The following is a 26,957-nucleotide window of genomic DNA, read 5'->3' as shown; positions in this document are numbered from 1 at the left end:
GAATCTTTTGCATACTTTGGCTCCCAAACTTTATATTGGCTAAGATTCTGTTGATTGTTCACTTTGTTTTTTAGAAGATCAGCTATGCATCCCAGTTGGGTGCACAAGCTCCCACCTAAACGGCTGCCATCTTTTACCTCTTTTTCATGTTGTCTTAGAACTATGAAACAATTGATGTTTTTGTTACATATTTTCAGTTTAAAAAAAAGCTGAGTGGATTTTTTTTATTGGCACACAATTACTACTTTCTGAATACCAGTCTTTAGGGAAATATTTTAATCCTTTTTGTTTGCTGATTTTAACAGATTGCCATGTGTCCCTATTGAGCAAAATGATAAAGTTTAATTAGAATCATGGGATATGTTAAATTTCTGTACTTAACTGTTGTATTTCTTCCTAGATTTTAACCTATGATATAAAGCTTAAGGAACACTTCCTGAAAATTTAACCAAACTGGAAGGAATAATAGAGATACATCAATGTTCTTTAATATTTGAATATTGAGATATGTAGTAAATAGGAACTTAAGTGAAAAAATGAGAAATATTTTGGAAAATAAATAAAACACATTTCACATTTTATTCAAATACTTTTAAAGAAAATATTATTTTTACATCCATTGATAATTGAATACAGTCCTGAAATGACCATCATCAATCTTAATTTAGTTACTTCATATATTCTATATTCTTGGTCTATATTCTACTATAGACCAAGACAAAAAAGAAAAACCAATGTCCTGTGTAAGGTAAGTCAAATATTAAATTTAACTTTTGAATTTTTTTATTCAGAAGTTAGAAAGATATTTTCAAGTATAAGAGATTTAAATTTGCCTTTATATTGTCTTATTTATCCATTCCTCTTGATGAAGAAGGAAAATTATTTTATAATTTTACTATGAATATTTAGAAAATATAATAATGTAATTTTTCATATATAAATGACAAGTTCATTCTTTCTATCTAACTCTGTAAACTTTAGCTTCATTAGATGACTCATAGAGGAAAAACTAAAGAGCAGATATTTTACATCTTGAGGAAATCTAACAAAACATTTACACGCAGTTCAAGGTTGAAGGCAATTATTGTGTTTAACAAAACTAAGAACATTATGAATAATAGGAAACAATGATGAAATAATGTTTCTACTAGTTATATTTAGTCTACCAAGTCATGCAACTCCACATATAATAAAATAATGTAGATTTATATTTTAATGAAAGGAAAATGACTAATGGAAAAACTTAAGGGACAATCAAATAAAAACTGTTTATGTTCAAATGCAAGGACTAATATTATTCATGAACAATAGATTAAAACTGTTGGTAAGCATTCAGGTGTTTAACACAAAAATTCTAGGAATTCAATAGCTTTAAAAATGTGTGAGTAAAATAATATCATCTAGAAAAATAGAGAAATATATTTGAATGAACTTAATTGAAAAGAAAAGGAAAATACTTTTGTGGCATTTGATTTTTTCTATTATAGCTTATATTTTATTTTATTTTTTTCATGCTTAGAAAGTGTATTATTTAAGAAGAATGTAAAATTTTGACGATTTTTTTCTGGACTTCAAGATTGAGGCCCCCTCCCACCACATAAATAGCAACAAAATAACTACTGAACTTTGTCAAAGTAAGAACAGTGATTTTAAAAGAAAATGTAACTAACTGCTCCTGAACAGATCCCTAAATCTTTATAAACTTAGAAATATATACCTGTTGAAGCAGTAATATTTTTCACCTCCACTACACCCTCAGTTCCTACCTAGAGAAATTCATTGCACATAGAACTAAGTAAGTATTTTTCAAATGAATAAATGATTGAAAGTCACTAAGGTTTACATTTTTTAAAAGTTTTTAAAAAAGATTTTATTTATTTATTTTTAGAGAGGTGAAGGAAGGGAGAAAGAGAGAGAGAAACATCAATGTGTGGTTGCCTCTCATGTGGCCCCACTGGGGACCTGGGCAGCAACCCAGGCATGTGCCCTGACTGGGAATCAAACCTGCAATGTTTTAGTTCACAGCCCATGCTCAATCCACTGAGCTATACCAGGAAGGGCTAAGGTTTACATTTTTGAATAGGGGTAATAAAGAAAACTTTTTGAATATTGTCTGTTAATTCTGAACATTGGCTAAGACAGAGTCTTGCTGTACTACAAAAAATAATTAATAAAAATTATAATGAATAACTATGAAATATTGTAGCAGGAGTCAGTGACAAGAACTGTGACTATGCTTACAATGAAAAGCTATGGCTTCCCAATGTGATCTGCACAACCATAAAAAAGATAATATGAAACTATTATAAGTTAAATAAAGTAAAAAAAGATTAAAAGATATAAAGATCAATTTCAGTTTTTCTAATTATTTCCTACATCATCCATGTTTGGGTAATTTTAAGTAATTTACAGGAAATTTTTGAAGTGTTGAATCTAGAGGCCATTGATAAAATATATGAATAGGCAGGCAGATGGAGTTAAAATCATTTAAAGGAAATGACACAAAAATGTAAGAAAGAATATATAAAATGGGACTTGGTGATAAATAAATGGAATGAAATTACTTGAAATATTTATTAAATTTAGAAAATAGAAAATATAACCTATTGAAAGATTCTATTAGGATAAAGTCTTTGAAAGATGGATCAACACTAAATAATGTAGCTAAATTTTGAATGATAAGCAAACCCCGTATTAAGTCATAAGCAAGACTTATTTCAATCTGGCCAATTTAAAAAACAGCATTTTGTAAAAATGGCTGATGTTAGAGGACATGTTCACTTTGATGAACTCAAAGTTGATTGGTGAAAATATATGCACACAATTAAGTTTCTGAATGTGGGACAACCAGTGGCTGATGATAAAGAAAACTATTTTCTCATATGTGCTTTAATTTTTGTTTTCTCTGTGTTTAACAGGAATAAAAAGAGCAATGAACAAATCAATGGAAATAGAGTTCATTTTGCTTGGCCTGACAGATGATCCTGTGCTGCAAATTGTGATTTTCCTGTTTCTGTTTTTCAACTACATCTTAAGCCTGATGGGGAACTTAGTTATCATCCTCCTCACCATGCTGGATCCCCATCTCAAGACTCCAATGTATTTCTTCCTCCGAAATTTCTCCTTCTTAGAGATTTCATTCACAACTGTCTGCATTCCACGATTCTTAATAAGCATTCTGACTGGAGACAAAATAATCTCCTACAATGGTTGTATGACTCAATTGTTCTTTTTTCTTGTATTAGGAGTTACAGAGTTTTACCTTCTGGCTGCCATGTCCTATGATCGCTGTGTCGCCATCTGCAAACCACTGCATTACTCCACCATCATGAACAGCAAAGTGTGCTCTCAGCTTGTGGTCAGCTGTTGGGTAACTGGGTTCCTAATCATATTTCCCCCTTTGGTCTTGGGACTCAAGCTCGATTTCTGTGATTCCAAAACTATTGATCACTTCCTCTGTGACTCTTCTCCTATACTGCAGATCTCTTGTACAGATATACATGTTATAGAATTGATGGCCTTTGTATTAGCTGTGGTGACACTTGTTGTCACTTTGTTGTTAGTGGTCCTCTCCTATGCGTACATTATCAAAACCATTCTAAAATTCCCTTCTGTTCAACAACGAACAAAGGCCTTCTCCACCTGTTCCTCACACATGGTGGTTGTCTCTATTACTTATGGGAGTTGCATCTTTATGTACGTGAAACCTTCAGCAAAGGAAAGGGTGACTTTAACTAAAGGTGTAGCTGTGCTCAATACCTCTGTTGCTCCATTACTAAACCCCTTCATTTACACTCTAAGGAACCAGCAGGTAAAAGAAGCTCTCAAGGATATGCTTCAAAGGTTTTGCCATTTTGAAAACAATAAGACAAAATTAGGGTGTAAGTAATATATTGTTGAAACATGAATGGGGAAATTGGAAACAATTTTCAGTTCATTAGTTCATAGCTATGCCATTTCTCTCCTCAATGATTTATATCACATTAGGTTTACTGGGTCTTCCCGATCTCTGCACTTCTCTCTGCTCTTCCTGAAGAGATTTTTTCACTCTTTAGTGGTAAACTGCTGTCTTCAATACAGAATATTAAATTCTATTTTGACTAGAAAGGTCTCTTCCCATAAATGATATCTTGATGCACTGAATGCTTTCAAAAAATAAATCTTGCTAGATATATATAGTTAATTATTTCAATGTGTGTGCTAATTGCTAAGCATTGCATGTGTTAAGTATTTTTTCTGCTAAAACTGTGAGACAAACTCAAAATCTGTTACTTGTTACATGTAATACTTGTTATTGTAATAAAAAGAGAAAGAGATTAAATAATTTAAAAAATCAAATTAGTCTTTCAAAAATAGTGTTTGTGCTAAAACTTGAGAGATGAGTAAATAAAAGACCCAAGGGTTCTGTAATCAGGGGTGTAAATTGTGAAAAGGAACTGAGATTCCCATAAATCAGTTTCAACTGGAGAGTTACAATGAGTAAGCATATGATATTTGTAAATATTATTAGTTATTGTTTTGTATAGAAATAATTGAACTCCAGGTTTTGATTAAAATTGGTCATTTCTTATTACAGTATTAGGTATATAAATGATAGTAACCAATGAAAGAAATTTAGGTATAGTTTATTTATATATAAATCTTGGGGATATCTCTATATATTTTAAACTATCTGTAAGCTAAAAATGCCTGATCCATTCCAGGTATCAGTTTACTAAAATTTAATAAGAATACCTGACATAAAAGTACATACAATTTTTAAAATGATTTTATTTATTTTTTTTTAGAGAGGGGAAGGGATGGAGAAAGAGAGGGAGTGAAACATCAGTATGTGGTTGCCCCTCATTCACCTTCTACCGGAGACCTGACCTGCAACCCAGACATGTGCCTTGGCTGGGAATCAAACCAGCAATGCTTTGGTCTGCAGCTTCATGCTCAATTCACTGAGCTACACCAGCCAGGGCCACATAACTATTTTAAATGAGTGGATTTGGACAAATACTGGCAGTCATATATTAATAGAGACAGAGGGCATTTACATTATACTAAATATTTTCCTTTGCTTTTTCCCAGTTATTTTCCCAACCTGCATACCTACCATTGGATGCAGGTACCCAGTGTTGTCTTTCAGTCACTGTACATTAGTTTTGCCTTTTCTGGAATTTTTTTTGCATTCTTGTTTTTCATAGTTTTTTTTTTTACTTTTGTTCAGTTACAGTTGTCCCACCTTTTCCCCCATTGCTCTCCTCTGCCCATCCCCACCCCACTTCCATAGTCAATTCTCCTCATTGTCCATGCCCATGAGTCCTCTATTCATGTCCTTGACTTGCCCCTTCCCCTTATTTCCCTCATTATCTCCCTCCTTCTCCCAAAGAAACCACAAGTCATGAAGTTTATGTCTGGGTTTCGTTCTTCAGCTTAATGTTTTTAGGTGCACCCATACTACCGCATGCATCCTTAGTTCATTCCTTTTGCTAATTTGTTTTGGTAGAATCTCTAGTGTCTTTATGTTATAGATTGCTTTTTCTCCCCTATTCCCACACCTTGATAATTTTATTCTCTGAGGAATCTTTTTTGAAGACTGAATCATTTACTTTCACCAGGGTGAAAAGTCAATATATACCATGTTCTGAAATGCCAATCATTGAAAGCCTCTATCATCCCATAATATCCTTTGAAATAAGTTGTCTGCCAAGGGGAAATAGATTGAAAGCAGTTGTTACTCCATGTTTTGGTGACTCTACTCCTCACTTCCTATTCTCCAAGGCAGTTAGAGCAGGAGGAATGTCCCTAGAGGGAGAAAAAGTAGGGTACATATGTAAGAACATCATTGACCATTTTATGCTCATTTTAGAAGCCCATCTCAATTCCAAATTGATTTCTATGGTATCTTTAATGCAAAAAGCTTAAAAACTCAACCTTCTTGTAAAACACTAGGGGAACCATGTTTGAACATCTGCTAGAATGTTCAGGAAACTGATATCAAAGATCTCAGGTTGAAGCCCTGTGGAGACTGGTTTAGGAAAGCTTGTGGGAAATGGCAATGGCTCTCAGAAATTTCTGTGAAAGCATCTATCAATAGTCTTAGCAGTAAAGTAGGTAGTTCTCACATACTAAAAAAACACTGTGGACCTCCCATCTGCTCACCAGTCTGACCACAAACACTTCTGGAGAATAACCTCTGCTTCTCTTCCAACTTTCAAATTTGTAAAAATTCCTCTCACTGACAAACTGTAAATTTGAACCATACAAGGAAGAGAATGCTGGGAAATGTTACTCTGATTTCCCCTGAAGTTAGAGAACAACTTGGAAACTAATTTATACTGAGATGGAAATATACAGTTAAATATGGATACTTTGAAAATAACAACAACACAACAAAAAAAAGCCATGATCTCAGAAATTGCAAATCATTGCTGTCTTATTGGTTCTGTTCAAAGAGTGATGTCAATGGTGGTTACCAGGGAGAAGGGGAGTGGGAGTGTTAGTGAAGGGAAAAGGGGGTCAAATATATGGTATAGAAGAAGATCTGACTTTGAGTGATGGACACACAATGCAGTATACAGATGATGTATCATAGAATTGTACACTTGCAACCTACATTTTCTTATTAACCAATGTCACCCCAATAAATTTAATTAAAAAGTAAAAAGAAGCCCACAGTGATGTCAGTATTAGGGACAAGTTAAGTGAGATGAGATTTGTCTTGTACTTTCTCATTCAGTTTACTCCCATTTAGGACAGTATTTAAACATTCTGATATTATAGATACTTCAATTCATGTAATACATTCATATTACTTCAGACAACTTTGGCACCCTTGTTGAAAAGTACATTCTACAAGGCTAGGATAAGTCCAGCACACATAATTACAATTTTTTTTATGTGATGAGAACATTTTTTTGAGATGATAAATTCTTTTTTATTTATTTTTATCATTTTTTATTGTTGTTCTAATACAGTGGCCTCAATTTTCCCACCACTCCTTTCCCTCGCTCCACCCACACCTACCTCCCACCCTCAATCCTAACCCCCTCTTTGGCTTTGTCCATGGGTCCTTTATACATGTTCCTTGATGATCTTTTGCCTTCTTTCCCTTGTTATCTCCCTTCCTCCTTCCCTCTGGTTACTGTCAGATTGTTCTACTCTCTTTGTCACTTTTAAGTATGTAATACCATATTGTAACTATAGTCATCATGATGTATATTAGATCTTCACATTTATGACTAGAATTTTGTACCTTTTAAACAATATCTCTCCATGTCCCCACCTTCTAGTTGATGGTAATTTTTCAATTTGTATATTTGATCCTGTGATTGACATAGAATCACAAAAATGTGTTTATCAACTATCATATATATGTTTAATATATTATTACAAATATCACATTATCATTTGCTATCAATGCATTATAAAAATTGAGTGGTAAAGAAATTAAACATAAGTTAAGACAATATAGCATTGTCATAAATAATAGTATTTTCCTTTCTTTTTCAAAGATACATTAAATCACAAAATAAATAAACAGATGTAGTGATTTCATATGTCAACAAGGAATTTAAATCAGTTTTATTCATACACTTGAATGTTATAGAAATATGATAATGACAATGATGAAGATAAGGATGATGATAAATATGAAAGTATTTTGTGGAGCTGGTAATGAAAGTCTTAAGTCACTATCTACATGGCCTGAGAAAAGTTACCTGAGATCATTGGGTTGAATTTCTTCAGAGATAAAATTAATACATAAATATGAATGGACATTTTCAGAATGAAAATCAAATGATGCTGTAATTTTACATTATAATGATATAACCCAGACTGTCAGAAAATGGAGCAGAGATCTGTGTAAAGGTCAGGCTGTTTCAGACATTCTGAAAAATTGTATCTCCTGTAGTTGAAATTCAATCTCTGTCCTCTTGTCTTCTCTCCCCCAGATGTCTTTGTTTTTTTTTTTGTCTCTGCCTCTCTGTCTCTCACTTCTTCTATCTCTCCATTTTTTTAAGTCCAGAAGTACAATCATGATATAATAAAATTAAAATTTGGGAGTAAATTTTTTCTCTAGAGAAAATATTAGAATTGTTTAATTTCAAAGCAAAACTTTAATTCTTAGAATTGCTGTGCCTGGGGGCTGAAGTGGATTAGGTCAAAGTAATAACTGATCTAAAATCTCATGCACTTTTACTTTTCCTCTTGAAATGTGCTCCTAGGATGTTCAGTTGAAAATGTAAAGTAAAGGGTAAACTTCCCATTACATGAATATGTAACTCTGTTAAACAATTTAACTAAGAAAGCCTCCACCAGAGAGTTACTAGGAAAATGGGTGGATGAAGTTCAAAGACATGCAATGAGAGAACATCAGCATTCATATATAACATTCTGAACAAAGTGAGGGTTTGTGTTGTGGAGTGAAACTCCCAATATCTGGGGATGGAAGGGGCAGGCATCTCCTATTACTATATTACTTAACAAAACACTAAAGAGCAATAAACTAGATCAACTGTAATTAGTTCCTAGTTAGTATCATATGGCACTACTTCCAAAGCTCAGATAAAGTATAAAATTATTACTATGTTTTTTTGCTTTAGCTTTTTGAGATGAAATTTACTTACTGGCGAACACATTCACACACACACACACACACACACACACACACACACACACACACACGTAGGCAATTTTTTCTAAGGTTTTTTCATCCATATAGGTGTTTGTTTTATTATGTTAAAACAGGACCCCAGGAAACTTTGCCTTTTGAGGAAATAAGGGCTCATGAGGAAGAGAAATTGTGAGAGGTTGAGGGGAAGACATGGTTATACACCATTTTTCTATGTGATAAGTAAATGACTTAAGGAACTGCTAAATTTTTAAAAACAATTAAAACCTAAGCCATACTTCAATATCTATGAAGTTAGTAATGTATCAAATAATAAATATAACAATTAAATGACGAAAAAATATTTTTCTTAGTTCCTCTTGATTCCTCATTTAATAGAAATAGTGATTCTTTTTGGATAACTATATATTTTTGGGTAATTTTGATGTGATTTAACACTTTTATAAAGGGATTACAAAATGCTTCCTTAAAATCATTCAATGTGTATTTGTTGAGTGTGGAAATGGAGAGTGAATAAGGAGGAGCAACATTTCTCCCACTCCATTATATCCACAATCTAAAATTTAATAAGACCTCTCATTCTATTTCTAAAGATATCTGACCTGTATTGTAGACCCACTGTTACATTTACCTACTAAACTTCAAAATTTCTCAGTAGTTTAAAGCAGTGGTCCTTTCACTTGGCCTCTTGATTCTAAATGCCCATATTCAATATAATTTTCAAGAGTAAGCTTCCAAAAAAAAGCTGGACACTAAAGTTCACACCTCATATAAACTTTCAATGACTCTCTTTTTTGGAAGTGTCATGTAAAGACTAGCATCTCAGTATAACTGGGTATATATTAAATATTGACAGTATCCCAGACATTATGGCTCAGCCATACCAGGAATGGTAACTTAAAATTACATTTGTAACTCTACCTAGGTGATTCTTATACACAAAACCTTTAAATCTCACTTACTGTCAATTTTTAAATTAAATTTATTGGGTTGACTGATTAATAAAATGATATATGTTTTAAATACATAATTCTATGGTATACCATTGTAAGAAAACATAAGTAGTATACTTATGGAACTTGGTCTTGGCTCCATTTTATAAATTTGATTCCAAAGGCAAGGGAAGTAAAAGCCAAAATAAATGAATGGGACTGTATCAAACTTACTATCAAATTTAAGTCCAAAATTCTATTCTGGCATATAGGTACCTTCATGTTTTGACTCTTAAACAATTCCAGACTTATTGTTACCTCTATCTTCTTAAAAGTACATCTAGTATTACTTGAAATGTGTTTCTGAATTGTTCAAAATAAGTATTGTTTTACTGAGTGCTAAACAGTTCTGGTAGTTATGTGTATGAGTTGTGGGTTACACATGGAGAAATTGAGGCACAAAAGTTTACTTATTCTGCTCAATGTCCCACACTGTGTATTTGGTGAACCTGTTACTGACTAGCTTAATATTTCAAAATCCTGTTCTAAGCATTAGATATATTATTTTCCAAATGCATGTGGTTATGTAACACCTCTGTGTTATTTGCATATATTTATATCCTAGTCTTATTTCCTTATGTATAATTTTAGTTTCAATATAATTGTTACTTTCTCTTGAAAGGCCTTCCATATCTCAAAAATTACTTATAAGCTATTTAATATTCTGCATGTTATTTTTGTAGATCTTTATTACAATACTAATTATATACTCTATAGTAACTTGAGGGTTCTGTGTTTGTCTCCTTGAGGCAATGCAAGCCCCTTAAAGTAAGAATTGAGCCCCTCACCATGTCTGGAAAGGATTGATACACAATAAATATGTATTAATATAATATGTAATTAATTAACTTCTGTAAAGCAGGTTACACATATACAAAGCAAATTTTATTCAACTTCATGGTTTCTGGAAACTAATCTGCAACAAGAGATGTTATTTAAAACTTCAATTACAGATTTGAAGAGAGCAAGTTACTATAACAAGGTGAAAAGTTTTCATAATGAGAATAAAATGTAAGAATTTTAAAATAATTTAAAACAAAAAGTTAATAATGAATTGAATATGTGGATTTCAACATAAAGAATTTGCAGAAAATAATGACAGCTCTTGGATTGTGAAAACATTGATCTATTAGAATTTTATTTGTGATTTTCATATATCACAAATAATTTTTTATCAGAAATATATATCACAAATATATTTTAAAATATATTTTATTGATTATGCTAGTACACTTGTCCCAGTTTTCCTCACTTTGCTCCCCTCATCCATTTCCTCTGGCAACTCCCTCCCTTAGTTCATGTCCATGAGCCATGCATATAAGTTCCTTGGCTATACCATTTCCTGTACTGTTCTTAAAATCTCCCTGTCTATTCTGCACCAATGTGTACTTCTTAATCCCTTCACCTTTTCTCCATTCTCCCCTTCCCATTACAACTGATAACCCTCCAAGTAATCTCTATATCTATGATTCTGTTTCTGTTCTGCCTGTTTGCTTAGTTTGTTTTTTAGATTCAATTGTTGATAGTTGTGAATTTATTGCCATTTTAAAGTTCATAGTTTTAATCTATTTTTATTTATTTATTTTGTTGGTCAAGTACACTTATCTCCACTTCCACCCTACCACACTCCCCAAGTGTGGTAGGAAGGGGAAAAAAGTGGGACAACTGTAATAATATAATCAATAAAATATACTTAAAAAAGACATCATGTAGTGAAAAGTTTACATCATAAACAAAATTGAAATGTAAATTGGGAAAATAAATTTGTAATGATATAAAATACAACCTTAATACTTTACTTGAAATAAAATAGATTATACTTACTGATATGAAATGATAAAACAGCTATCAGTAGGGAACATCTAGTGAAGATGGATGAGTAGGTAAACATGGCTTGCCTCCTCACACAATCTCATCAAAATTATAACTAAACTATGAAACAACCATCACTCAGAAATGTCAAAAATCAAGCTGAGTAGAAGGCTTACAACTTTGGGATTAAAAAAACTACATCCATCCAGGCTACTAGGAGTGGCAGAGACTCAGAGATGTGGAATGGGCTGGTCCCATACCCACATGTAGTGGATAAAAATTTGGGAGGGATGTCTTGGGAGTGAGGTGTCCTAGTCCTCCACAGCCCCTGCCAGCCTCACCAAAACATTTTTTGCTACTTGCCATTTGTCCATTTCCCATCTGCTTCCACTCTTGGGTTACTATACAATAACATGCAATTAACTGGCATATCTTTTCATTCTTTTCCTTTAAAGTTTCACTCACTTTTAAAAATGTTCTGCTTCCTCAGCCAAAATATTTAGGCGGAATGCAAATGAAAGTAACTAGCTTTTTTTTTCAGAGGCTACTTCTTTTATTTAGGAAGCACAAAGGTAATTTATTTTTTCAACTCCCACACTTTATTGGGAACCCAACCCAGAGTTCCAGTGCTAGGAAGATGTCCTCACAATTTCTGGCTGTAAAACCCAGCAGGATTGAGTTGGTGGAAGAAACTGCTAGATTCTCAAGCAGTTCTTCTTAAAAGACCCACACATGGACTTACTCAGGCTCACTCCCTCTGAGCTTCAGCATTGGGTAACAGTTTGAAAGGCACCAGTGGCATAGCAAAACTGAAGTGTCTGGCATGAGGTTGAGAGCTGGAAGACAGTTTTTTCCCGAGACAGAATGGCAGGCAGAGGCCATTGTTCCTGTTCTGAACCCTCCCCCCACAGAGTCACAGAGCTGACAGTCAGTAGTCATGTTTGATCTTCCATCAGCTTGGCTTACAATGTTTGCCACACTCTGGTGTTTCCCCAGATCTCCACCCTACCCAACTTAAAGCCCCCTGCAAGCTGTTAACAGTGACTTTTCCATATGAATGGCTAGTCTTGGCTCATCCTTCACATATTCCTAAATCCTCTCAAATAAGCAGCAGCCTGCCTCAGCCAGCCCCCTGCTCTCATACCTCTTGCTGAGTGGCTTCTAGCCCAACACTGGCTACAGCCATCCTAGGTTCACAGCTTGATTTCACCTGGAAACCTCCAGGCTAGCACAAGTAGCTGCTATCTACAGATTGCTTTGTAGCTCATGCTGGGTGGCCCTGAGCGGAACACAGGTGATGGCTGACCTTTACCAACACCACCCTGGAAACCCCATAGACTGTGCACCCAGTGGACAGCTATAGAACACATTGGAGAACTACCACCCTGCCCCTGCACAGTGGATCCTCCACAGAGGAGGAAGTGGTGGTCATTGGTCATAGCCACTTCTTACAGCTGAATGGCCTGAGTAAATCCATCCCATAGAATTGCCAATAGCAATCAAGGCTCAACTACAAAAGGAAGGTGTTCTCAGCCCACATGGAGGGTGCACCTCAAGTACCCAGCTTGGATGATATGGGTGGCTGTGCCATAGAGTTCTACAGGATATCTATTACATTAGGCAATGCTACCAAGAAAGGGAGTCAAGCAGCTCTACCTAACACAGAGAAACAAACACAGGGAGGCTGCCAAAATGAGGAGACAACGAAACACTTCTTAAATGACAGAACAAATCAATACTCCAGAAAAAGGACTAAACAAAATGGAGATAAGCAATCTATCAGGTGCAGAGTTCAAAAAACTGGTTATACAATTGCTCAAGGAACTTAGTGAGGACCTCAACAGCACAGAAAAGATTCAGTCAGAAATGAAGGATACACTGATTAAAATAAATAATAATTTACAGGAAATCAACAATGGAGTGGATGAAGCTGAGAATCAAATCAATGATTTGGAACATAAGGAAGCAGCAAACAATCAATCAGAACAAGAAGAAGAATAAAGAATCCAAAAAAAATAGAAGAATGTAAGCAGCCTCTAGGACAACTTCAAGCATTCCACCACTCACATCATGGGGTGCCAGGAGGAGAAGTGAAAGAGCAAGAAATTGGAAGTCTGTTTGAAAAAATATTGATAGAAAACTTCCCTAATTTCGTGAAGGAAATAGACATGTAAATTGCAGGAAGCACAGAGAGTCCCAAACAAGATGAATGCAAAGAGGCATATTCTAAGACACATCATAATTAAAATGCAGATGGATAAAGACAGAATCTTACAAGCAGTAAGAGAAAAGCAGTTAGTTACCTATGGAGGAATTCCTATATGACTGTCAGCTGATTTTTCAAAAGAAACTTTGCAGGCTAGAAGAGATTGGCAAGAAATATTCAAAGTCATTAAATGCAGGGACCTACAGCCAAGATTGCTCTTCCCAGACAAGAAAAAAACCGAGGGAGCTCATCATCACCAAACCATTATTTTATGAAATGTTAAAGGGACTTATTTAAGAAATAGAAGATCAAAATTATGAAAAATAAAATGGTGATAAATACATATCTATCAACAATTTAATTTTAAAAAGAAACTAAGCAAACAAGAAGAACAGAGACAAAATCATGGATATGGAGAACATTTTGATGGTTTCCAGATGGGAGGGGGCTGTGAGGGAGAATGGGTGAAGAGGTGAGGAGATTAAGAAGTACAAATAGATAGTTACAGAATAGCCATGGGGATATAAAGTATAGTATAGGAAATAGAGTAGCCAAAGAACTTATACACATGACCCATGGACATAAACAAAAATGTGGGGATTGCCTCAGTGGGTAGGGTGTGCTGGTTGGAGGGGAACAAAGGGGGAAAATTGGGACACCTGTAATAGCATAATTAATAACATATAATTTAAAAAAGAAATTCTAAAACAATATGGAAAAGAAGTGCAAAGGGTTAGAGCAGATAATCCACTGAAGAAATGAAAATTGTTTTATAAAATTATTAATATCTACTATTAAAGATATTATATATTACTAATTACCTTTCAATGTCACTGGTAATCAAATAATTGACCTTTATCAGGAGGATATCATTTTGCCTGCAAAATTAATAAATGATTAATAAAATGATACTACTATACAAAGATAACCCATATTTTCATGTGTCTAGAATAAGAGAATAGCTAAATTATTTATGAAATGGCTAAATATGTTACATTATTCAGTCATGAAATTTCATCATTTTATACAAATACAAATTAGAGATAATTACTCACAAGAAAATCTTAAGTGTGAATATTAGAAAACAAAGTGTGTTATGTAGTATAGATCAAATAATGTTAAAATATATGTGTAACTACATAAAAAAGAAGACTGCAGGAAAAGCACCAACATTGTTATTGTGGTGTTCTGAGATGTTAGGTAATCTCATATGTCCTTTTACTACTGTGTATTTTGGGGAATATCCATGATAGCATCCTTTTAAAGTTTTCTTTGTTTTCTCTCCCTACTTTTCCTGCCATTCCTCCAATGCAAACTAGTTACACCATTTGTTGGAGGGATCTGTGGCAGTTTGTGATCTCTACATCTTGGCCCCACACATTTATTTTGGTATAGACTATATAAAATCCTAAAGTAGCAAAGTGCAAAAGTGGCCCTTGGGTTTGGGAGTATTAGTGTGAAGACTGGTTTTTGAAACCCAACATAGCTAATGTTACAAAGAGTGGAGAGAGTGAGGATGCTGCATTCTGGCTCCCACTCTCTCAGCCCGTTGCAGTACACTGAGCTCCATTGAGATAATGCTGGGGCAAGTGTGAGCCAAGAAGCACTGGGAGACTGTGCTGCTTAGGAAAAATAATTAAACATGGGCAAAGGAGATCCTAAGAAGCTGAGAGGCAAAATATCATTATATGCTTTCTTTGTGCAAACTTGCTGGGAGGAGCACAAGAATAAGCACCCAAATGTTTCAGTCAACTTCTCAGAGTTTTCTAAGAAGTGTTCAAAGAGGTGGAAGACCTTGTCTGCTAAAGAGAAGGGAAAATCTGAAGACATGGCAAAGGCGGACAAGGCCCATTATAAAAGAGAAATGAAAACATATTCCTCCTAAAGGAGAAACAAAAAAGAAGTTCAAGGATCTCAGTGCACCCAAGACCTCCTTTGATCTTTTTCTCGTTTTGCTCTGAGTATCACACAAAAATCAAAGGAGAGCATCCCAGCTTATACATTGGTGATGTTGCAAAGAGGCTGGGAGAGATGTAGAATCACACTGTTGCAGGTGACAAGCAGCCTTATGAAAAGAAGGCTGCTAAGCTGAAGGAGAAATACAAAAAGGATATTGCTGCATACTTACCTAAAGGAAAGCCTGATGCTACAACAAAGGGAGTCATCAAGGCTGAAGAAAACAAGAAAAGGAAGGAAGAGGAGGAAGATGAAGAAGATGAAGATGATGAGGAAGATGAAAAGATGATGATGAATAAGTTGATTCTAGTGCAGTTTTCTTCTTGTCTATAAAGCATTTAACCCCTCTGTACACAACTCATTCCTTTTAAAGAAAAAAAAATTGAAATGTAAGGCTGTGTAAGATTTGTTTTTTAACTGTGAAGTGTCTTTTTTTTTTCTATAGTAGCTAACACACTACAAAATGTGTCTTTAGATAGCCCTCTCCTGGTGGTATTTTCAATAGCCACTGACCTTATCAGGTACAGTACAGGGGTTGTAAATTGGCATTGAAGTTTACAGCAGGTTCTTGGTGCACAGCACAAATTAGTTATATATGGGGATGGTAGTGTTTTCATCTTCAGTTGTCTGTGGTGCAGCTTATACAAAATAGTTGCTATTCTGTTAACTGAATATCACTCTGTAATTGCAATAAAAAAAGAGTTGCAGCTGTTTTGTTGACATTCTGAATGCTTCCAGGTAAAGAAGATTTTTTTTATAAAAAAAAAAAAGAAAGAAACCCAACATTGCTGATGGTCATAGCTACCTAGATCACTGCAATCAGCCCTAATTCCAAAACTTGTGCTTCATTTTTTGCCTTAAGTATGCTCAATGTATTTCAGTTTTTGATTTAGAAATAAATTATAGCTTTTATACCTATAAAATATATTTTAGGTTCTTTGGGAAGGCATTTTACACTAAACTTACAAATTTATAACTGACTCACAATGACCATCTTTCTACAGTTAGAGACAAGACCTAAAATGCACCTACTCCTAGAAGGAGTATCATATGTCCTGTGACTATGAGCAAGGAGCAAGGACCTCAGGCTTCTTGTTTTCAGGTCCCAATTAGCAGGGCATTATTTTATGTGAGTTCAGTATGTCCACAATCATAATTACAAGGCTTGACATTGAGATGCTCCCAAAGTCAAAACCCATCCTAGTATTGTTAGCCACATTATAACTAGTTCAGTAGATACTGAGCAATTAGAAACTGAAAAGAAACATCAGCTCTATTGCCCAGACAGAAAGACTTCATGAGTTAAACCCATGTGCATTTGCAATGCTCATTTTTTTTGTTTTAGAAATAGTGGCTTTGAGGCCTTTTCACCCAATTTCTTTCTTCTAAATTGACTTCTTATAGAAGTCCTTCCTCATCCTTCAGTCAGGTTACGTCTTGACCTGCCTGAGGTCTCTACCTGTTGCTCAGCTGTCATGAGGTCAATCAGCTGGTTCTCAGGCCAATTTGCTAAATGTCTGTGCTAAACAAACTACAGTTTTATGAAATGTAGTTCCAATTGGTCACTATCTCATTTACAGGAGGTTGTTACTTTCCTTGTATTTTTTGTCCACTTACTGCTTGAGCTGGCCTTGGGGGATCTCAGGCCTGCAATGTGAGGCCACTTAAAGGACATGTGAAGCTACTGAAACTTGTGTTTCAGGTTACCAGGGTAACATGCTAGGGGAAACCTAGCCCTCAGGTCAGCATGGACCTATTTTTATTTTTATTTTCTTCTATTTTTTTACTTTTTTAAGTTGAATTCATTGGGGTGATGTTGATTAACAAAAACATACAGGTTTCAAGTGTACAACTCAACAAAACATCATCTGCATACTGCATCGTGGGACCGTTGCCCACAGCAAATTGTGTTTCCTTCCCCATTTACTCCCCTTTTGCCCTCTTTAACTTGTCCCCAGCCATCCTTCCCCACAGGAATCACCACACCATTGTCTGTTTTTGTACTATATATACATTACTGCATTACATATACATTGTATATGTATATACAAATACACACATATTTTTTGGCTATACCCCATCACCCTTTTTCACCCAGTTCCCCAATCACCCTCCCCTATCACAGCTGTCAGTCTGTTCTATGTATGTATGTTTCTATTTCTATTTTGTTTGTTAAATTATTTTGTTCATTAGAGTCCACATCTAAGTGAGATCATATAGTATTTGTCTTTCTCTGGCTTATTTCACTTAGCATAATAATCTCCAGGTTTATCTGTGCTATCAAAAAGATAAGATTTCTTTGTTTATGGATGTGTAGTATTCCATCAAGTAAATATACCACAGCTTTTCTATCCACTCATCCACTGTTGGGCACTTAGGCTGTTTCCAGATCTTGGCTATTGTAAATAATGTTGCAGTGAAGATAGGGTGCACATATTCTTTTAAATTAGTGTTTCAGGTTCCTTTGGTTATATTTCTAGAAGTAGAATCACTGGGTCAAGAGGAAAATCCATACTGTTTTGTTTTCTTTATTTCTTTTTTAATGGTTCTGCAAAGACCTTTACTGGATGGTTCCTTCCAGAGCAGGAGACAAAAGTCCACACAGCTGTGATCAGGGATTGCTTCCAGCTACCCACACCCCTGTGAGAGGTACTCTGACCATATACTGCTGTAGACCACACTGTCACTTCTTCAGGGGAGACTGGTCGAGCAGCTTGTCTATCAGGTCCGTGAGGGCCAGCAGCATACAACTGCAGCAGTAGCTCTTCAGGCCCAGCATGTCCAGGTTGACCTCCTCAGTGTACTCAGTGTACTCGGCCTGCAGCAGCCCCAGGTAGGCCTCCCATTTGTTGCCAATGATCTCACAGCAGGTGAAGCAGCACACTGGGCATGCGTCAGCTGTATCATGGCAACAGCTGTATTGCAGCTGCCCTCATGTTCATGAGGCTCTGGGGCATCAGACACCGCCCTGCCCCAGATGCATCCATGATGCAGGGGTGGCAAACTGCCCCCCAGCCCTCCCACCAGCCCCATTGCCTTAGGCCTTTGCTTCCCTCTGCGAAGAGCTTCCTCTCTCTGTGTCTCCATACTATTTTCTACTGCAGGTGCAGCAGTCTGTATTCCCACCAACAGTACATGACTATTTCCTTTCCTCCACAAGCTCGCCAACACTTGTTTGCTGATTCACTGATGAGGGCCATTCTGGCAGGTCTGAGGTCATATCTCATTATGGTTTTAATATGCATCTTTCTGATGATTAGTGAGGTTGAACATTTTTTTTATATGACTGTGGGCGATATCTATGTCCTTTTTGGAGAACTCTTTATTCAGATCATTTGCCCATTATTAAGTTGGATTGTCTTCTTGGTGTTGAATTGTATAAGTTCTTTTTATATATTCTGAATATTCACCTCTTATCAGATGTATGACTGACAAATATGTTCTCCCAGGTAATGGGTTGTCTTTTCATTTTTTAATTTTTAATTTTTATGTGCAGAAACTTTTTAGTTTAATGTTGTCCCATTTATTCATTTTTTCTTTTGTTTCCCTTGCCCAAAGTTATATACCAGCAAATACTTTGCTATGAGAAATGTCTGAGATTCTAGTGCCTATGTTTTCTTCCAGGATTTTTATGGTTTTGCAACTTACATTTAAGTCTTTAATTCATTTGAGTTTATTCTTGTGTATGATGTAAGTTGGTGGTCTACTTTGATTTTTTGTCATTCTCTGTCCAATTTTTCCAATATCATTTATTGAACACACTATCTTTACTTTATTGTAAGTTCTTGCCTCCTTTGTCAAGTATTAATTGACCATGAAGGCACAGGTTTATTTCTGGACTCTCTATTTTGTTCCATTTATCTATATGCCAGTTCTTATACCAGTACCATGCTGTTTTGATTACTATAACCTTGTAGTATGGTTTGATATCAGGTAGTATGATACCTCTAACTTTATTGTTCTTTCTCAAGATTACTGAGTCTATTCAGGGTGTTTAGTGGTTTCATATAAATTTTTGGAATAGTCATTCTAGATCCCTGAGATACAACATTGGTAGTTTTTTCCTTTAAAAAATATTTTTCAGATTTTCAGTTCCATTTCCCTCTCTTAATTCCCCTCCACCTCCTACCAGCATTCCCTACCTTTAGATTATGTCCATGGGTCATACATAAAAGTTTCTTTGGCTTCTACATTTCCTATACCATTCTTAACCACCCCCTGTCTATTTTGTAGACCATTTATGCTTCTTATTTCCTGTACCTTTTCTCCTGTTCTCTTCCCTCCCCCTCCCTGCTAATAACCATCCATGTGATCTCCGTTTCTGTGATTCTGTTCCTGTTCTAGTTGTTTGCTTACTTCATTTGTCTTTTTGTGTTTTGGGGTTTGGTTGTTGATAGTGTAAGTTTGTTGACATTTGATTGCTTATATTATTTATCTTCTTTTTCTTAGATAAGTCCCTTTAACATTGCATACAATAAGGGCTTGGTGATGATGAACTCCTTTAACTTGACTTTATCTGGGAAGCACTTTATCTGCCTTTCCATTCTAAATGATAGCTTTGCTGGGTAGAGTAATCATGAATGTAGATCCATAAGATATGACATTGGTATTTTAATTGGAATTGCGTTAAATCTGTAGTATAGACATTTTAGTGATGTTAATTCTTCCTATTCAGGAACATGGTATGTGCTTCCACTTATTTGTATCTTCCTCAATTTATTTCTTCAGCATCCTATAATTTTCTGAGTACAGGTCTTTTACCTTCTTGGTTAAATTTACTCCTAGGTACCTTATTTTTCTGTTGCAAAAAAATTTCTCCTTGTAATAGTTTTCTTAATTCCTCATTGTGATACTTCATTATTGGTGTATAAAAATGTCACCAATTTCTGAATATTATAGTAATTTTATATCCTGCTAGTTTATCATATTCATATATCAGTTCTAGTAGTTTTTGGTGAACTCTTTAAGGTTTTCTATGTATTGTATCATATCATCTGCAAATAATGACAGTTTTACTGTCAATAATTAGTGTGAAATAAAATAATGGCAGTTTAAAGGAAAAGACATCCTTTCCAATTTGGATGCTTTTTATTTTTTTCTTCTTGAGCAATGACCCATTTTAATAGAATATTTTGTGTGGTTTGTCACCCCTAAAACAATTGCATGCAGCTTAAATGCATGCAGGAGGTATTTTCTGCTTAAAAATGTTAATGTGTAGTAATATCATTCCTTTTCTATCATCCTGTCCATTTATGTCTTTAGAAAATGGTAACTTTTCCATTATTCTCTGTAGAAGTTTATTATCTGAGAGCTATTGGGTGGTCCTAAAAGCTGAAAAATTTCTTTTATGAAATAGATTGCTCTGTTTGTAGCCATTTCATAAATTAAATATTTTTCAAAATAAAAGAATAGAATGTCATATACATAACTTAAAAATCACAACTGTTGTTTTTTACCTGACTTATTTCATTTAGCATAATACCCTCTAGACCCATCCATTTTGTCACAAATGGCAAGATTTCATTGTTTCTTCTTGCTCTGTAATATTTCGTTATATATATACCACATTTTTCATCCATTCATCTATCGATGGACACTGCAATTGCTTCCATATCTTGGCTATTGTAAATAATGCTGTGATGAACACAGTTCTCCAATCTATCTGATGGAGAATTTAAAGTTCTGGTAGTCAAAATGCTAACAGAACTGATGGAGTTTGGTTGAAAAATGAAAGAATGAATGAAAGATACCTAAAATGAAATAAAGCAAAATATTCAGGGAACCAACAAAAACAAAAAGGAAACCAGGATTCAAATCAATGATTTGGAACAAAAGGAAGACATAAACATCCAACCAGAAGAAAATGAAGAAACAAGAATTCAAAAAAATGAAGAGAGACTTTTGAACCTCTTTGACAACTTGAAACATTCCAATATCCAAATTATAGGGGTGCCAGAAGGAGAGAAACAACATCAAGAAATTGAAAACTTACTTGAACAAATAATGAAGGAAAACTTCCCCAGTCTGGCAAAGGCAATAGACACCAGGAAGTCCAGGAAGCCCAGAGGGTCCCAAAGAAGTTGTACCCAAAAAGGAATACATCAGGGTACATCATCATTAAGTTACTCAAGATTAGAGACAAAGAGAAAATCTTAAAAGCAACAAGAGGAAAGGAAAGAGTTACCTACAAAGGAGTGGCCATAAGGCTATCAGCTGATTTCTAAAAACAAAACAAAACAAACAAAATAACAACAACAACAACAACAACAACTCACAGGCAAGAAGGGACTGGAAAGAAGTATTTGAAGTGATGAAAGACAAGGACCTACATCCAAGAATACTCTATTCAGCAAAGCTTTCATTTAGAATGGAAAGGCAGATAAAGTGCTTCCCAGACAAGGTCAAGTTAAAGGAGTTCATTATCACCAAGCCATTATTATATGAAATGTTAAAGGGACTTATCTAAGAAAAAGAAGAAGATCAAAAATATGAACAGTAAAATGACAACAAACTCACAACTATCAACAAATGAACTGAAAAAATAAAAGAAAGAAAAACAATGAAAACAAAAGCTAAGCAACAACTAGAACAGGAACAGAGTCAGAGAAATGGGTATCACATGGAGGGTTTTCAGGGGGAGAGAGAAGGGAGAAATAGGGGGGAAAGGTACAGGGAAGAAGAAGCATAATTGTGAGGCATTAAATAGATGGGGAGAGGTAAAAAAAATGGTATAGTAAACAAAGAACTCAAAAAACTTATACGTACAACTCATGGACATGAACTAAGGGAGGGTGGAATGCTGGACGGTTGGGGGTGTGGGATGGAGGGGGAATAAAGAGGTGAAATTGGGAAAACTATAATAGCATAATCAATAAAATAAACTTAAATAAATTTTAAAAATCACAATTGATTGTTTACTCACTAATCTAAAAATTAGACAATAAACCCTGGATTACAGTTATTAGTACAAATAAGCAGGGCTCTTTTAACAGTCAGATATAATAGAGAACACTGTACACTAGGTATGTTAATGTGCAAATTAGTTTTACAATTTTAAACTGTATTTCTCTGGAAAAAAATTGAATACATAAATGTAGACTACAAGAAACAGATTAGGGATCATAATATATTAAGTGGATTTTAGAAGGATGAGTTGTAAAATGCAAATGGGCATTAAACCTCAAGGATGGGCAGGAGTTATTTTGTCCTTAATTGGAGGTTACATGGTAATGGAGGTTACCTTTATTCATAATTGGATGGAGAATCAGGACACCTGGAGATGGTATTCACATAAAGGTATAGACATCTATGGGAAGAAGTCTTTGTTCTCTCTTGGATATAGCAGAGAACTTAAATCGCTCATTTACCTGACTCACTTCTATTTACCAAGTAATGTACTAGGAGCTTGGAATATAAAATCAATTGTACTTTAGTACTCTCACCTGTAAAATGGGAATAACAGTGCTTTTCTCATAGGGTTTCTTAATACTGTGAAATAAATTAAACAATAAAATATTTTTTACAAACATCAAAATTGGTGAATTTTTGTGCAGCCATTTACAAATTGCAGATGGAAGAAAATATGACACATTTTTGACATATTATGCTTTGTTATTTCAAGAAAGATGAAAGCATAACTGAAAGACAAAGATTTGTGTAATGTTTGGAGTGTTGTCAAAGAGTGGTTTGCAAAGTTCCAAGCTGCAGATTTCTCGCTGAGCAATGCTCCATTGGGTAGACTAGTTGAAGTTGATAGTGATCAAATTGAGACATCAGCTGAGAACAGTCAACCTTATACCATGCAGAAGATAGCCACCATATTCAAAATAGCTAAATCAAGTGTTGAAAATCATTTGCACCAGATTGGTTATGTTAATTGCTTTGATGTTTGGGTTCCACATAAGCAGAAGATACCTTCTTGATCATATTTCCACATGTGATTTTCTACTTAAATGTAAGGAAAACATTCCATTTTTAAAACAAATTGCAACAGGCAATGAAAAGTGGATACTTCACAGTAATGTGGAATGGAAGAGATTCTTGGGCCAGTGAAATAAACCACCACCAACCACACCAAATGCAAGTCTTTGTCCAAAGGAGGTGATGTTGTGTGTACGGTGGGATTGGAAAGGAGTCCTCTAATATGAGCTCCTTCTGGAAGACTGAATGAGTAATTTCAACAAGTATTGCTCCCAAGTAAACCAGCTAAAAGCAGTACTTGACAAAATCATCAGGAATTAGTCAACAGAAAATGCATAATCTTCTATCAGGATAATGCAAGACCACATGTTTCTTTGATGATCAAGCAAAAACTATTACAGCTTGGCTGGGAAGTTCTGATTCATCTACTGTATTCACCAGATATCACACCTTTGGATTTCCATTTATTTCAGTCTTTGCAAAATTCTTTTAATAAAAAAATTTCAATTCCCTGGAAGACTGTAAAAGGTTCCTGGAAGAGTGCTTTACTCAAAAAGATAAAAAAGTTTTGGGAAAATGGAATTATGAAGTTGCCTGAAAGATGGCAGAAGGTAGTAAAACAAAACAGCAAATACATTGTTCAATAAAGTTATTGATGAAAATAAAAAAAAGTTTCTCTTATTTTTACTTAAAAACTGAATGAATTTTGGCCAACACAGATAGAAACAAGTAAATCAAGGGTTTTTGTGGTATGTAAAGGTGATAATAGACACAGTGTTGTAGGAAACCAGAGAGACTGGTAGAGGACCTTATGTGGGAGACTTGAACCTCATTTTTAAAATTATTTTACTGTTGTTCAAGTACAGTTGTCTGCTCATGAGAATATTTAATGAAGAATTTTAAGCTGAAAGAATATCATGCCAGATCTCTGCAATGAAAAGACCTCTTTGGCTGTAGTGTTGTGGGTAATATCAGGGGGCTGGACTTGAAGCCAGAAATGAACTGAGGCCCTTGCAGTGGAGATATAAGGACCTGGCTAGAGACAGAGTTGCATTTCATTGTAATGGAATAATACCTGCAGATAGAAATCCAATAGATTCTAGATTAGATCATTGCCTTCAAGCACCTATTGGCATAGCTCTTGATGGCCATAGTAGCACTAGACCTTGACTAAGCTATTACCAAATAGTATGTTTCTGAGATGGTTACAGCTTTGGTTTGGTTAGATAATAGAAATTTTAGGGAAGTAGGGAAAATAAAACTGAGCCAGTGAAATAATATTAAATGTGGATGTTATGACATTGTGAATGTATGAATGCTTTATAATTTATAAAATATTTTTCCATAAGCCATTTTATATTTTCTTGTGTCAGATATACTTGTTTCAAATGAAATATTCTTCAAAAATGTTTGATTTAATTAAGAATAACTTGAAGGAAAAGCCATATGTATTTGTGTTGTATCCATGTATTTTAAAACATAAAACAAAAAATATAAGGGTGGAACTGAGTTACAAGATTCAAGAGAATCTTCTATATGAGGTAACTATGTATGAGGTAGAAAAACATGATTAGAAGAAATGCATGAAACACATTCCTTCATTTTTTTTATAGAAATGTTGATTTTCAGCATTTTGTCACAAACGATTTTTTTAAAAAACATATCTTTTGCAAAATACCCCAAAAGACTTCTTTTACCTGCTGGTTCCTTAGTGTGTAAATGAAGGGATTTAGTAAAGGGGCAACTGAGGTATAGAGCAAAGCTACACCTTTGGATACAGTCACTCTTTCTTTTGCAGAGGGCTTAATATACATAAAGATACAGCTACCGTAAGTCAAAGAGACAACAATCATGTGAGAGGTACAGGTGGAAAAAGCTTTAGTTCTTTGCTGTGCAGAAGGGAATTTCAGAATTGTCTTAATGATACAAGTGTAGGAAAGAATCACTAACACCAATGTGATCACAAGTGTCAACACAGCTAAGATAAAAGACATTAATTCTAGGACATGTGTATCTGTGCAAGAGATCTGCAGTATAGGAGAAGTTTCACACATAAAGTGATCAATTACTCTGGAAGCACAGAAATTCAGCTTAAGTCCCATGACCAGTGGGAGAAAAATGATTAAGAATCCAGTTACCCAAGAGCTGAGTACAAGCTGAGAGCACACTTTGCTGTTCATGATGATGGGGTAATGCAGGGGTTTGCAGATGGCGACATAGCGGTCATAGGACATGGCAGCCAGAAGGTAAAACTCTGTAACTCCCAGTAAAAGAATGAAAAATAATTGAGTTGCACAATTATTGTATGAAATGGTTTTGTCTTTAGTTATAATTGTTACCAGGAACTTGGGAATACATACTGTTGTGAATATGATTTCCAAAAATGAAAAATTACGGAGAAAGAAATACATGGGCGTCTTGAGGCGAGCATCCAGCAGGGTGACAAGAATAATGATTATGTTCCCCATCAGGCTTAATGTGTAATTAAGAAATAAAAACAGGAAAATCACAATTTGCAATTGTGGGTCATCCGTCAACCCTAGAAGAATGAACTCTATTTCCATTGACTGGTTCTTCATATCTCTTTTGTAAGCCTCATTAAATGTGCATAGGAAAAGAAGAAAAATATTGAATGATATATATTATACATGGATATATTATAAATTAACTTACTGTATTAACTTAAATATATGTAAATTAGCAAAATTTATATAAATTAACATAAATATATACAAATTAACCAAAATCTATAAACAACAAATGTATATTAACTAAATACATGTATATTTAGCTAAATGTAGTTATTTAACCTAAAGCAGAAAAAGGTATACATTTTTAAATATATCCATTTCCAAATGGTTTCACCAGTCTGAGATTGCCAATGACATATAATTGCATACTACAGTCAGTTCTAAATTCTTCCTCTAAGTTCTCTTTATTATAATATTTCTCACAATTTTCCCTCTGGAACTTAAATTTTTTGGTTAATATTTATTTTTGTTCATCCTCCCTGAGTGGACTTAGTATTGCATATATACTTTTAATAAAAGGATATGAGTTGTTTTAACAAATTTTCTATCCTTTTTATTTGGTCTGTGAAAAGGCACTAAGTTATAGTTTGTCTTTTTAGAATGAATATCAGGATGATTTTCCCAAACCAAAATTTAGGGTTATATTACAATTTCAGTGATAGTCAATGCCTAAGGAATTACTGATTTCCAGTAAATAGATAAAGATTCAAATTATAACACTTTTGGAATTTTCTCTGCACTGAGCCCTGACTGGTGTGGCTCAGGGGACTGAGTGCCAGCCAGACTGTGAACCAAAGAGTTGCTGGTTAGGTTCCCAGTCAGGGTAGATGCCTGGGCTGCGGGCAAGGTCCCCAGTAGGGGTGTATGAGAGGCAACCCCACATTGATATTTCTCTCCCTCTTTTTTTCCCTCCTTTCCCC

At 34.8% G+C, this 26,957-nt stretch overlaps 3 protein-coding genes and 1 pseudogene across 3 annotated transcripts; 2 read left to right on the top strand and 2 right to left on the bottom strand.

Annotated features, from left to right (window-relative positions):
- The first annotated feature begins 2,932 nt into the window (after window positions 1–2,932).
- LOC123812760 (olfactory receptor 6C6-like) lies at window positions 2,933–3,889 on the top strand. Its single transcript, XM_045829603.1, has one exon. The coding sequence runs from the start codon at window positions 2,933–2,935 to the stop codon at window positions 3,887–3,889; it is 957 nt and encodes a 318-aa protein (XP_045685559.1).
- An 11,383-nt stretch (window positions 3,890–15,272) lies between these two features.
- On the top strand, window positions 15,273–22,091 carry LOC123812859 (annotated as a pseudogene).
- On the bottom strand, window positions 18,270–18,786 carry LOC123812514 (DNA-directed RNA polymerases I, II, and III subunit RPABC5-like). The gene is made up of 2 exons (XM_045829303.1): window positions 18,756–18,786; window positions 18,270–18,469 (listed from the first exon to the last, which is right to left on the bottom strand). The coding sequence occupies exons 1-2, from the start codon at window positions 18,784–18,786 to the stop codon at window positions 18,270–18,272; spliced, it is 231 nt and encodes a 76-aa protein (XP_045685259.1).
- A 487-nt stretch (window positions 22,092–22,578) lies between the features above and the next one.
- On the bottom strand, window positions 22,579–26,085 carry LOC123812600 (olfactory receptor 6C6). Its single transcript, XM_045829377.1, has 2 exons — window positions 25,151–26,085; window positions 22,579–22,654 (listed from the first exon to the last, which is right to left on the bottom strand). The coding sequence occupies exons 1-2, from the start codon at window positions 26,083–26,085 to the stop codon at window positions 22,579–22,581; spliced, it is 1,011 nt and encodes a 336-aa protein (XP_045685333.1).
- Between the last annotated feature and the right edge of the window lie 872 nt (window positions 26,086–26,957).

Source organism: Phyllostomus hastatus, unplaced genomic scaffold (assembly GCF_019186645.2).
Source record: "Phyllostomus hastatus isolate PE091 unplaced genomic scaffold, TTU_PhHast_1.1 phas_scaffold_93, whole genome shotgun sequence".
Lineage (NCBI taxonomy): Eukaryota > Metazoa > Chordata > Mammalia > Chiroptera > Phyllostomidae > Phyllostomus > Phyllostomus hastatus.
The sequence above is the reverse complement of the archived record's forward strand: the minus strand, read 5'-3'. Positions and strand labels throughout refer to the sequence as shown.